General features: G+C 34.3%; 1 protein-coding gene across 2 annotated transcripts; it reads left to right on the plus strand.

Moving 5' to 3' along the window:
• The first annotated feature begins 160 nt into the window (after window positions 1-160).
• Window positions 161-8865, plus strand: LOC140040009 (ankyrin repeat and SOCS box protein 8-like). Of its 2 annotated transcripts, XM_072085628.1 has the most exons (4): window positions 161-264; window positions 1432-1485; window positions 2752-3009; window positions 5850-8865. In XM_072085628.1, the coding sequence occupies exons 3-4, from the start codon at window positions 2779-2781 to the stop codon at window positions 6477-6479; spliced, it is 861 nt and encodes a 286-aa protein (XP_071941729.1). In that variant the 5' UTR covers window positions 161-264; window positions 1432-1485; window positions 2752-2778; the 3' UTR covers window positions 6480-8865. The 2 variants fall into 2 exon arrangements, with proteins under 2 accessions (XP_071941729.1, XP_071941728.1); XM_072085627.1 differs by lacking the exons at window positions 161-264; window positions 1432-1485 and adding an exon at window positions 2588-2620.
• Window positions 8866-14609: the final 5744 nt, after the last annotated feature.

Below are 14609 nucleotides of genomic sequence, written 5' to 3' on the forward strand. Positions count from 1 at the left end.
ATCCACATTACATAGCGCCCTCTATAATTACCGTACCTTTAGTTTTTAAAAGTATGGATACGGTACCGTATCTTTAGACATAACGATGTTCGCCTAACGATGTTTTTAATTATTCATATGATCATGTCAGCAGAGAGGTCATCGACCGCGTCGACGACGACGATATCGATGATATCCGGCAGCTCAATTTACAAACAAACAATACAAGTTCTTTTTTTGGTCCCCAGTCTTCTCTGTCATCAAGAGGCTTCCTTTTTGCGCTTGGTTAGTATATTAATTATTATTCATCCCTAACTAGGCCTAGCTATAAATAAGGTCTAGCTAGGCATAACTAGCTAAGCTAGTACTAGGCCTAGGCCTAGCCTAGGCTAGGCCTAGGCCTAGCCCTAGTAGAGGCCCTACTACTAGGCCTAGGCCTAGATAGTAGGCTACAGTATCTTCTATTCTAATTCTAGCTAAAAATAAAGCTACTGCAATGAATGCAAGCACCTACTAGCTAGCTAGCTAGGCCTAGGCCTACAGTAAACTTTTATTAAAAAGAGGCATATAGGCCTAGGCTACTAGGCCTAGGCCTATTAAAATAGACTACTATTATTAGTAGGCCTAGAACTAGATAGAGGGCGACTCCCTTCTTTGTAGCTAGCTGAGAGGCCTACAAGTTAAGGAGTTGTACCCCACAACAAGCTGAGAATATCTTGTTTGGAATTCCTCATCCATCTAAAAAAAATTAAATTAATTAAAGCACACGCCCCCTTTCGGCTTCGCCCCCCCTCTACAAAATATACTGGATTCGCCACACAAAGCCATCAGTATTACTTGCTTGATACTTGCTTGATGTTATGGGTCGGTTAGAAAGCTAAATATGGCTTATATGACCCTTCCTGTCTTCTTATGACCAAAATATAGGTGCTTAGGGCTCCGGGTGTATACATAATGTTCCAAAGTGTTTATAAATGTGAAAAAGGAGTTGCGCAAAAAGATATAACAAATGTTGCCACCTGCACAGGTTGATATGTATAGAGTATCACGGTGTGACGTCACAACGATAGAGGGCGCTGCATGGTTGCTAGACAACCAAAAAATGCGTTCAGCGCTACTATGTTGATAACAGTAAAGATCTGTATTTCTATCAAATTATGTATCTTAGCTTGATTTTTTTTAACTTAAACTGTAGTTGAAGAATTAAATAAATTATTAAAAACAAATATTTAGTGATCTTTTAAAATTTTAGTTTGTTTTTATTGAAAATTATTAAGTTTTAAAATGACTACTTCAATAAGCCTATTCCAAACCATTGGTGATCTTGAAGTCACTCAGGCAGGCTGAACGCATTTTTGGTTGCGCTAGCAACCACGCAGCGCGACCTACCGTTGTGACGTCAGCACCGTGAAACTCTATAATAATTTTTTTTTTTTTCATTTCTATTTTTAGGTTCAATGGAATTATAATTGATGAAAAAGTATCAAGGAATTTAATTAGAAATTGGTAAATGTCTTATACTCTATAGGCCTACTGTAGTAGAAATATGAAAACAAATAGCAATTATTCTTTCATAGATGCCCCTGAAAAAATAATTTAAACATTATTTTGTTACATAGGCAATTTATGTCACATTCATTTAATTGACCAAAAACATTTACATAAAACTGTAACTTAAATAGTTAAATTAATATATAAATTCATTATTTTTGTATCAATCTATGTAAAAGTGAATAACTATTAAAACTACAAAATGGCCTATTCAAAAGTTTTTGTATTAATCGTCTACACCTGCTACTGCATACGAATAATAGTAATAATGTTATATTATAATATTGCCTTAGGCCCTAGTATATTTCATTGTGTAAATTGTGTAAAAAAATATATATACCACCATGTCTTTAACATGCTACAAATGGGAGAACAATAAGCCCCTCCATCCTCGCATAATAAGTAATAATGTACGCACATATATTACACATACACATATATTTCAGGTGTGAATGTATGCTTCAGTAGTGTAATGGCGACTGCATGGTACATACTGTACACATAATCACATATATTTTCATATTTCTGCAGAGTGTGAATGTACGCTTCAGTAGTGTAATGGCGACTGCATGGTACAGTACTGTACACATAATCACATATATTTTCATATTTCTGCAGAGTGAGAATGTACGCTTCAGTAGTGTAATGGCGACTGCATGGTACAGTACTGTACACATAATCACATATATGTTCATATTTCTGCAGAGTGTGAATGTACGCTTCAGTAGTATAATGGCGACTGCATGGTACATACTGTACACATAATCACATATATTTTCATATTTCTGCAGAGTGAGAATGTACGCTTCAGTAGTGTAATGGCGACTGCATGGTACATACTTTACACATAATCACATATATTTTCATATTTCTGCAGAGTGTGAATGTACGCTTCAGTAGTGTAATGGCGACTGCATGGTACATACTGTACACATAATCACATATATTTTTATATTTCTGCAGAGTGTGAATGTACGCTTCAGTAGTGTAATGGCGACTGCATGGTACATACTGTACACATAATCACATATATTTTCATATTTCTGCAGAGTGTGAATGTACGCTTCAGTAGTGTAATGGCGACTGCATGGTACATACTGTACACATAATCACATATATTTTCATATTTCTGCAGAGTGTGAATGTATGCTTCAGTAGTATAATGGCAACTGCATGGTACATACTGTACACATAATCACATATATGTTCATATTTCTGCAGAGTGTGAATGTACGCTTCAGTAGTATAATGGCAACTGCATGGTACATCATGGAGACAGCACAGCAACATTATCAGTTGTCTGAACGTTTGATACGAGCTGTAAGTGACTGTCGTCTGAATGCACATGACACAGTTCTAGAACTCATCAACAAAGGAGCTGATGTAAACCAAGCCCATGGAACCCTGTTACCTCTTCATTGTGCATGCATGGTCAGTGATAATGAGATGGTCCAACTGCTGCTACGTAAAGGGGCCAAGGTAAGTACATGCTTAGTGTAAGGCTCGTTCAAATATGAATCCCCAAACCTTGTCTCTTGAAAATTGGGCGTGTGGCGCAGGGTGGACTACTGATTGTGAGACCGAGGTTCGAATCCAACTCTCGCCGCATTGCTTGTATCTTTAGGAAAGATACTTTACTTACGTTTGCCAGTGTCGATTTTTGGTAATTTACACCCTAGATGGCTGGAAATGGTACTCTTGCACATAACATTTATGTTGAATGACACCTCTAGTTTGGCCAGAAATAACACTTTTTATAGCGCGCTAGCAAACAGCAAAACGATCATAGCCTACTTTTCCGCCGCGCCGGTAAACATACGCGAAGAAACATTTTTTTGCGTTCATTACGAACGTCAGGGGGAAGTCCTCAATGAAAAAAAATAGGCCTAAGCCTACTCATCAGTAGGACTAACTCTAGTTGGCCGGAAACGAAACTTTATAGCGCACTAGCAAACAGTCAAACCATCGTAGCATACTTTTTCCGCCAGTAAACATACACGATAAAAAATGTTTTTGCGTTCAATACGAACGTCAAGGGGAATTCCCCGATGAAATAAAACTAGGCCTACTCATCAGTAGGACTAACTCTAGTTGGCCGGAAACGAAACTTTATAGCGCACTAGCAAACAGTAAAACCATCGTAGCATATTTTTTCCGCCAGTAAACATACGCGATAAAAAAATGTTTTCGCGTTCAATACGAACGTCAAGGGGAATTCCCCGATGAAATAAAACTAGGCCTACTCATCAGTAGGACTAACTCTAGTTGGCCGGAAACGAAACTTTATAGCGCACTAGCAAACAGTAAAACCATCGTAGCATACTTTTTCCGTCAGTAAACATACGCGATAAAAAAATGTTTTTGCGTTCAATACGAACGTCAAGGGGAATTCCCCAATGAAATAAAACTAGGCCTACTCATCAGTAGGACAACTCTGTAGTTGGCCGGAAAGGACACTTCATAGTGTGCTAGCAAACATCACGATCGTAGCCTACTTTTTCCGCCGGTAAACATACGCGATAAGAAAAATTTTCTGCATTCATTACAAACGTCAAGGGGAATTCCCCGATGATATAAAAAATGCCTACTCATCAGTAGGACAACTCTGTAGTTGGCCGGAAAGGACACTTCATAGCGCGCTAGCAAACAACCCGATCAGAGCCTACTTTTCCGCATGTAAACATACGCGATAAATGAAAAAATATGCCTACCGTACTCATCAGTAGGCAACTATAGTTGGCCGGAAACGACACTTCATAGCGCGTCAGCAAACATTAAAACGATCGTAGCCTACTTTTTTTTTCCGCCGGCGGGTAAACATATGCGATAAAAAACATTTTTTTTGCGTTCAATTACAAACATTGGGGGCAAGAAGTCCCGATAAAATATAACTAGGCCTACTCATTAGTAAGACACCTCTAGTTGCCCGGAAATAAGACTTCATAGCGCACTATCATATAGGAAAACGATCGTAGCCTTCTTGAATGTATTATACCAGGGAGTTGTAAACTCCCTGATTATACGATCAAAGCAGCTAGCATTGAATTGCGCCTAGAAAATTAATCACGCCTTTGTCATTTCATGATGTGCGTATGTTACCGACGAAAGAGTAAATCCCACCGATAGAGTCGATTAATTCAGTGTGATATTGAAAATAATAATATCATTGATATTTATTTTTAATACACATAACATTTTTACAAGAAAAACAATACAATCAATCATTTGCTTTATTTACAATACAAGTTACCACATTTTAGACAACAGCCAATACTAGAGATCGAAAGAGAGACATGGCAGTAACAAAACACGTGTTTACATCTCTCAGCGGCGGCCGGTGAAAGCGAGTCTCGGTTGTTTAACCCTTTGTTACGCAGTCTTTTGTTTCTTTGGCTTGTATCGTCTAGTGGTCATGTCACGTGTCTCGTATGCATTAGGCTCTTTATGCATGCCGCGCCTCAGCTCTAGAGAAAGTACCTGCCTGTTAATCTATTCTTAGATTGGTTGTGGTTGATATTTTTAAGCGTCACGGATAAGGTTTTAAGCGTCACGGCCGACCGTAAAGCGTCACGGTAGAGAACCCAAGCGTCACAGTACCATGACGCTTCAAAGGCCTGGGGAGAACACTGCGTTAGCCTCTCTCCACCCAGGTGTATAAATGGGTACCCGGTTAGATCAAGACACAACTTTGCGCTGATTACTAGCTGCATTATGGGAGTATGTTTCCATACGTGTTTGATCCAAAAAATGATTGGGGTAATAATGTTCAGCGCTTAGAGAAGCTTGCTTGTAGAGCGCTATATAAGAGTGAACTATTATTATTATTATTCCCACTTTTCTTGGTCTGCAAAAGTAATCTCGAAAAGAAGCCCGTCTCAAAAGCAAGCCCACTGTGTTCCTTATAAGATAGTATGGCCTTTTTTTCGAGAAAGACTATTTGAATATCAAAGGAACAAGGTGATTTAATGCCAGATAACTTGTGATGCATATATAATTTATGATAGAGTTTATATCGTACATTCATTTTACAGTTTAAAAATGTTATTTTGATCACTAATATGTAAACTTGGCAGGTAAGGTAATTACACAAATTTTACAGCATTCATTTCGAAATGAAGCCCCCTCTTTAGTTTGCAAAAGTAATCTTGAAAAGAAGCCCACAAAGAGTACTAAACAAATGGGCTTCCTTTCAAGGTTTTATTTTATGCCACAAAGAAGTCCATTCCCTATGCCTAAAATAATTATGGTTTATCCATCCTTTAAATGACTGTTGGATGTGAAAGAAATAATAAAATAATTCAATGTTTGTGTTTAACTAGGTTGATAGTGTAGATGGCTACCATAGAACTGCCCTTCACTATGCAGCAGAAAAGGATCCAGAATGCCTGGAGTTGTTACTGCTTCACAAGGCCAATCCAGACTCATTAGATGCCAATAAGAACACACCACTCCATTGGGCCAGCTTCAAGAACAAATCTGAATGTGTAAGATTACTTCTAAGGTATGGAGCTTATGTTGATGCTCTTGATTATAATGATGATACACCACTACTCTGGGCTGCGCACAAATGTAATTACGAGAGCATTAGTATTTTGTTAGAATACGGTGCTGACGTACATACCATAAACGCTGGCTTGCAAACGTCAATATCCCGTGCTGCTTGTTTGCTGGCAAGCGGGTTGGAACCTCGGGACGAGCTCAGTCTTAACTTACTTATACAAGCTGCAGGTCAGTTTGACCTTCGGATGGACGGTCAGTTACCAAGTCTAGTGGAACGTGATCGAGAAATGTGCAATCGTATGTTGGCATATTGTCGAAACTGTCGTAGTTTACAGCAGCTGTGTCGATATAGTATACGTAAATGTTTACAAGGTAAACATCTACCTAAAGTCATTGCTAAACTTCCTATTCCAGTCATAATGCAACGGTTTCTGTTACTGCAAACATAAATGCATCATTTAGTTAAAATAGGAAACAATTTTTAATAAGAATTTAAATTATACCTTAGGAGGAGGTTGAAAGACACAGATGAAAAACACAGAATCAGACATGCTAGATCAATATTACACACAGTTACACAATTACACACAGTTGTCACTCTATTATTTTTTGTGCGACACAGCAAAACGTCCCACGAAACACTAAACTTACTTTGACTCTTTACTAGTGAATACTATTCTGAATATCTACACCTTCAGTGCCACACATACAGATAATCGTTAAAAAAAAAAAAAAACTCTGCTCACAGTTTCATTGGAGAAATTTTCATTGTGTATAGTAGGGGCCTGTTATCTACAACCACTCAAAACAACAAAGCGATTTAAACCATGTTATAATAATTTTTCAAAATTTTATGAATTATGAAGCAGCAAAATGATAGTAACACAGTCGAATAAGTTATCCGTTTTATCACCTTTAAGAAAGTTCAGTAATAATTAGAAATATATTTTGGTATGGGTATACCTGGATATTTGTAATTTCCTTACTGACAATAATCAAAATAATAACAAATATCGCAATTATTTTGATCGATTACATTTTTTTATCTACTTTTTCTGCACAATAAAGTTGTCTAACCCCATTTCTATAGCAATATGTTTTTATAATACGATTCATTCATTAATATTTTAATATATAAATTTTCTTGGTATTAATAGGGTTTGCTGTGCAATGTACGAAATGTAGAATGCTTTTTATTCTGATAAAGAATATTAAAGTTTGATATTTATAAACTTTCACAAACATATTTAAATACAAGGTACTGTATTAAATAATTAATATTATAAATAGGTAAATCTATCTTTTGCTATAAAGTGTACTTTATATTCAAAATGAAATACTATAATTATGTGCCAACATGTATATTATAATATTAGTTACAAAAGAGAAATAAATGTAGTTTTTATAGGCATTAGTAGAGTAATGTTTTAAATTTTAATTGCAGTGTAAATATTAATAAGAGGAGTTAATAAATATACTTTTAATTTCAATTTGGTATTGCAATCTTTTTTAAATATATTATTATTAATTAATATTTATTCAGGCAAAAGATACAGGAAAGCACAAAGCAGCCTAAGCCACAAACATTTTATTTAAATAATAAATGTAACCACGAGTTTCTGTTCATATTTTTTTTCCCTTTAATGATTTTTCTATTGCCAACCCATATTAGCCTCACCACACCCATCCCCACCAACGAACATTGCTGCACGTTAGTGAGGGTGTGTGGAGCAGTGTGTTGGACGTTGGACTACTGATCGTGAGATTGTGGTTCGAATCCAACTCTCGCCGCATTTTTTTAACTTTAGGCAAGATACTTTACTTACATTAGGCGCTATATAAATCCAGGATATTATTATTGTTTAAAACGCCACTTTTCATGTGTTCTGTGTGGGAACCGTCAATTGTTTCATCATTATTCACGCCAGTCTTTTGTTTTTTTTTTAATATTAAATTTTACCATCGCATATTATGCTTTCTAGTCTTTGTTATTTCTGTAGATATAGTCATATATACTTTATTGTCCATTTAAAAAACAGAAATGTGATTTTACAGGTAAGAAGTATGAAAATCATAATAGCTCCCTCTATAGTTTAGAGTATTGCTTTCACAATACCAGTACTTTAGTGTACACAATATCCAGGTACCTCAAGCGCCTTATTGTTTGTATTTGTACACAATGATACTATTGTTTGTCGACATGGTTAGAAATGTACAAACTATTGGTAATAATTATTGATATAACTGTAGTGTTATTTTACTCCTGTCTCTCTGTGTTGGGGTGAAGGATACTGACACAGAGGATTATGTTGAGAACACAAGTAATTGATTGTTGTAAGAGGAAAAATAAACAAAAATGTTGTAATTAAAGTAGCTATGTAATATTAGTTACGTATTTATATTCTGTGGAATAATCGTTGTTTCAAATTAAGACTTGTTTTGATTATAATATATTTTTATTAATATAAAATGGCATTAGAAAACTATTTCATAAATCCTTGTATGATTATTAACAATTCAATAGTATCACAGAGTTGTAGCCACCCATACGGTTGGTAAGATTTCAACTTGACCACTTTTTCACAGAGGCCTTTGACAACCTGCACAGGAAATTTTTCCAACAACAACTGCACTACCATCGTATTACTACATCACTGTATCAGAAAGGACATATTTTGACACAATTTGATTTCACTTATTAATAACAACATCTAACAAAGTAAATTTAACAATAGCTGTAGTAAGAATACAGTACCTAGTTGATAACCAAAATTAAAGTTTATTATTTCAAACCGATAGAAAGGTTTCTTATTGCAAGAAATGTGTGATGTTCATTTGCCTTCATGATATAGAAAGATATTCACATAAAGCACATTAATATTATAAAGTATAATGTGTGAAGATTTCCATCTTGAGTACATTCATATTGTAAACGATTTAATACAAACACATTAATGTTTCACATTTAAAAAAATGTGATAAATTTCTTACAATAGGTATTGTAAAGAACATTTATAGTTGTTAAAAATTGATAAAAATAATAAATATTGTAATTTTGCAATTAACATTCAAGTTCAGAAAAATATCCAAGATCTATATCCATTAATGTAAATCCAAGAATGCTAAGGTTTTCATTTTGGTTGCATTAATGTTATTAAGAAAATCGTGTACAAGATTTTTCATTTCAAATACATTAATGTTGTACGGGAAATCGTGCAAAGATTTCCATTCAAGTACTATTAATGATGTAATAAAAGTCGTGTAACTATTTTCATTCGACGTAAGTAATGCGTGTTCGTAAGAGCAATTAAGATTATTGTCCTTGGGCATGTAAAGCATTATGATAGCTATCTTCATCTGTATTAATGTCAAGAAAATAATATCCGTATCTCCTTGACTTCTCAATATAGCGTGAATAGTTTTCTACAAACATTTTTAGAGAGGCGCGATCTTGAATTGAATATAAAGGGTTTGAATCCTACTTGGTTTGTGTTGTCAAAATACAAATTGATTCCTTTTTGTACAAAAACTATTTATTTTGGTACATTTTCAAGGATTTTTCACTCTCCCGATATTTCAGGTGACAATCCATTCACAGGATGCTAGCAAGATAATCTACATAAACAAAGTCTTCTAACAAGTCTTTTAGAATAAAGATGTTTTGTCTTGGGAAAAAATCACAAAAAAAACGTTTTTTTGGAAAGTCCCATATTCTTGTATGTATTTGAAAAGTTTTTTGGGCAACCAGACATTTTGTGGCTAGCCCAGAAGTGTTGGTTGTTTCAGAATTAACTGTAGTACTGGTTATCAATGATTATCTTGGTTGTCAGGTTGTTGAATTAAGTTCTGCTGCTCTCTCAGAATGCAACCTACTTCCGTCGATGTAACACGTGTTGTATCATACTTTCATTTTAAGGAACTTTGTTGCTGTAATCAGCTGACACTGACTGGCTATGTAATAATAACAATACATCGTTTGTAATTAGTATAATTTATAGACAAAACAACTCTAGAAGTATTTATAATTAGTTTTGTGTTTTATTGTTTTCCATTAAGGTTCATTAAGTATATGGTATTCAGAGCACGTTTGCGGGTGACTGACTAACATGTATGGTGTGTGCGTATATTTGTGTACAATTGTTATGTTTGGCTCCTCTGCCTTGTAACTAAATGGGTGAGTCACTAGAATGGAATTCCTGAGAACAATAGTTAAAATATCAATGATTAATCAACTATGAAATACCATAGAAGATGATGTTATTTTGTAGAATATTATTAACCAAAAATTGTGTTGTTTTTGCGCTTATTGATATAATGCTTTGAACTTTCTGTCTAGTTATTGCAGATCAGCTGTAAAGTTAGAGACTAAAAGATTGGTTTACCGTTACCTCCTCCTTTAACATTCTTTGAGAGAAGTTTGATTTTCTGTATACATTACTAGTTACAACTCCTTATCCTACGCCATATCATAGCACTATGTCAGTGTATTATCTTCAATTTCTTCTAAAGAGTAGGGGATCGTCGTGATCGTGATGTGGTAGGTGCTGCAATACTGGCTGCCCAATCTGAATTTTCTCAGTTTCCAGTTAAGCTTGAGGACAAATATAAATACCTTTACATTTTATTTTAAAGCCCACTTTTATACCATTCTTTGAGTAGAGTCCTACATTTGTATACAGTACTGCTAGTGCATTATCAATTTCGTCTTTAATTTCATTATAGGTCTTACTTTCCGTTATCTTCATCAACTACTGTATTTTCCTTGCCTAAGTTTCCCTTTGAACTACTTTCCGGATACAAGCAAATATTAAGCTACGGTTTTGTAGCAATCTTCAATAAGTCAGGCTGTTAATGTTTGATAGGTCTTTTTAATGATGATGATGATGGCAGTGTTTAAAGAGAGATAGTTGTATTGGAATACTAAACATCAATTGATATCTAGAAATAATTAAGTATTTTAATAATACAAATCCAATCATACGCCAATAAACTGGAAACAGATTTTTAGTTATTATACCATCAATTTATCATCATTTAAAAAATTAAAATAATATTTAATCTTTATTAATCGTTGAGTAATAATAAAAAGATCCAATAATGACAGAATCCAATTAACAGATTGTTGTGCTGCTTTTTTTGTTTTGTGCGTATACATCCATTTAGTTTGAGAAGCTCAGCTTGTGGTTGAAGCCAACCCTGAGCTATAAAACCCATCCCAATTGTGGATTAATTTTATATCAATTTGTATAGATCAAACCTATTGTGATCCACAACCTAATTTTAAAAGATGATGGACATTATATATAATAATATAAATAAATAATATTGTAATTGTTAAAATGTTTAGCTCATTATCGTTCCAAATTATCGTTAATAATGGCTAGTATATAAACATTGAGAATTCCATAATTATTACATAATTAGACCGTTAGTTCCGGAGTCTGTCTCTAGACGGATTCTCCCTGAGGGGGAGCGAGAGCTGGCTCCATAATCATCAAAGCAAAACCATAATACAAATTACACATGACTCTCAAATAAACATCTGATTGTGAATGCCTAGTGTAATGCTTAAAAAAAAGTTTCTTTGCTTTTAAGTTTTTGATGGACAGATTTGAACAGAAGACATATAAGTTGATTCAAACGCGGGTTTCACTTAACTTAACTCTTTTTAGACCCTTGCCCCAACTCTCTCTCCATATTTAAAAATCCTGGTTCCGCCACTAAAATAATGATTATTATCCAATTGTCTCATAACAATCGAGTAACATGGCTCCTCCCCAGTCAGGTAACCAGGTACTACTAGAGGTGACCGTTGTTGAAGACAGCTATTTAATTAACTCGGCATTTAAAGATTTCAAGGTTTTGATGGTACTATTTGTGAGCATTAAAGGTTGTCTACTATATACTGTTAAATGTACAACATACCTTAACAGAGGATTAAACAGATTTAAACCTCCCAAACTTATTTAAGCCTACTTCATTATTATACAGTAATCTCTAACTTTTAAGCTACTGTAGTCTTCCATTTATGGATTATCTATCGAACCCTGATTTTAAATCATAATGACCATGTGAAGTACAATACCTGTATTAGAGCACTAGGACCAATGTATCTACCAACTTATCAATTCAATAAAACTGGGAAAAAAAATCAATCAATGATCAACAAGAAAAATCAATATTGGGTAAAAATTTTCCTTTTTCTATGTGGGTTGGTTATGGATATTAATTTCATTTCTACATGGTTTGGTGTTAGTTACTCTTTACAGGAAAATTTGCCATTAAAGAATAAAGAAAGTAATAAAGAAAGTAAAACTTATCTGTTTTCATAGAAAACCGTATGGAAACAGAAGTGTATTTAAATAAATATAGAATAAATGAGATATTTTATATTTCAGGTTTTGCAGATTTGAAAATAAAACAGAATTTATAAAGCAGTAAGATTTATGCTTAGGTTCTTGCTGTACATCATACTGACATATTCTTTTTATATGGAATGGGTTTTTTTTACCTCCTCATGCATTTTAAATCAACAACTTGGATTTAGTCTCCATTGTGAAACAAATTGCCTCGTTCTACCATTTTTCATCTCGATAACCTTGACATCAAAAAGAACCTTTTAATTAATGTTTTTGTAATTTACCTAAATGACTGTAATCTATTAATAGTCTGGCCAATCAATACTCAGATCTTTAAAGGAGCTTGATAGAAAGAAGAAAACACAATTGACAAAATTTAACTGTCTATGGCTATGATGGAGAATACCATAAATAAAATTCAAATAATGGTAATTTTGATTCATTTAAAAAAAAATGAATTTAATTCATAAATGTTTGTAATCTATAGATTGTCTAACCAATCAATACAGTGATCCTTAAACGAGTAAAAAACATAATTTAAAAGTGCAAATGTAGTGGTTGTTTTAATTTCATGTTTCAGCTCATTAATAAAAAGTATCTCTTTGTTTGTATAGGATTTGTCCTCCTACTTCTTATACAGTACAATAAATCCTGTACATTGAAACTGTTCTATTATGTTCTGTATATTATTATTAATATAATAATATAAATCCAAAGGCAAATAACTGGAAAATGACAATGTTGTGGGTATCAGCGGTTGGATCTTAGTGAGTGAGTGGCCGAGCGGTTAAGACAGTGGAACCGTAATTACGTAGCCATAACATCGGCAGGGGTTCGAGGCTCACTCACTCCATGGTTCTGGTGGTAGAACGAGTCTTCTCGGATAAGGACTATAAACCGTAGGTCCAGTGTACACATCTAGCTCGTGTGCACTTTAAAGAACCTAGTACATCTTTCGAGACGAGTAGGGGGTTACACCGGTGTATTAGTACATCACAGCCACTGATCACCAACTGGGCCCTCTGGGAGACCAGTCTTTGACTGAAGAGGTTACCCAGTAAAATATATATTTCAATTCAATTCAATTCAATCTCAATGGAGATACAAATAAAATAAGCACTGAAAAAATGATACTGTTAGTATGGAGATACAAATAAAATAAGCAAAAATCTAAATCAAAAGGATAAAGTAAAATAGCCAGAAAATTAGCAAAGCTCTTATAATATTCTGTTTATATTATAATACCCTTTTTAACAGATAAAGCGGCCAACATATATTTTTTACCTGACAACCCTGAAATGCCTCCAATATTGAGATCATGTATGATTTCTAGTTTCGATATCAATCATCTTGCCATGCAGGGTTTCAGTATCTTTAATACTTCTTTTTCTCAATAGATCTCTTACAAAGAGGGATATCAGATATTGTAAGCATTTCAGTCTTAGTATCAGTTTACATACTAAATTCATTTGTATTTCTAGTTCCTTTTCTATTGCTTCCTTTCAACCAGTGTTGTGAATAGAATGTGTAGATTGGTTGGCAACTGAAAAGAGAGGGTATCAAAAGGTACAGTGTTGAGTATAAGTAGTATCACCACCAACCCCATATAGGTGGGTCTCCCCTAAATATGGAAAATTCCAAATGGAAAATGTCATTAGGTTGAGTTTAGAACTTCATGTTACCATTTTTATGCCCTGGTACCCCTTCCCCCAACCTCTCTTATTTCAAAATCCTGGATCAGCTGCCGTCCCACCTCCCCATTTTCTGCTTTTTTTTTTTAACAAGGGTGGGTTTCAGTCAACACCTTCAACATACAGTTATGGATTTACTTTAATACTTTTTTTTGTACTTAACATGCTCATAATGAAAAAAATATTTTTCTACATTTACTGTATGATGGACCAGATACCAGCATATCGCTTGATTGGTTATATGAAATGTGTCTATCATTGCAATGGGTTTTTCTTTTCACAAATCAGGGTTTTTTATCTGGCACTAGAAAAGACTTACAAATAGTTGAATTTCTCAGTCACTTTTTGAATAATTGTTTCTGAAAGTAACCCCATACTAAAGCTCTTTAATCAATATATCCCAAGTATAACTAAATGCCTTTGAGTTTAAAAGGATGCCATTCAACAGGTAGACCGTAAAATTCTATCTTATGAAATGCCTACAATGTGAACAATGCATGCTAGCAAAATCAAGGCAGTCATTAATAAT

The sequence above is a fragment of the Antedon mediterranea genome, chromosome 2 (assembly GCF_964355755.1).
Source record: "Antedon mediterranea chromosome 2, ecAntMedi1.1, whole genome shotgun sequence".
NCBI classification, from domain to species: Eukaryota; Metazoa; Echinodermata; class Crinoidea; order Comatulida; family Antedonidae; genus Antedon; species Antedon mediterranea.

Bases quoted from the DNA above. Each gene is read 5' to 3' on its own strand.
- LOC140040009 (XM_072085627.1), top strand. The intron at 3,010-5,849 runs GTAAGTACATGC...GTGTTTAACTAG, and splicing joins TGCTACGTAAAGGGGCCAAG to GTTGATAGTGTAGATGGCTA.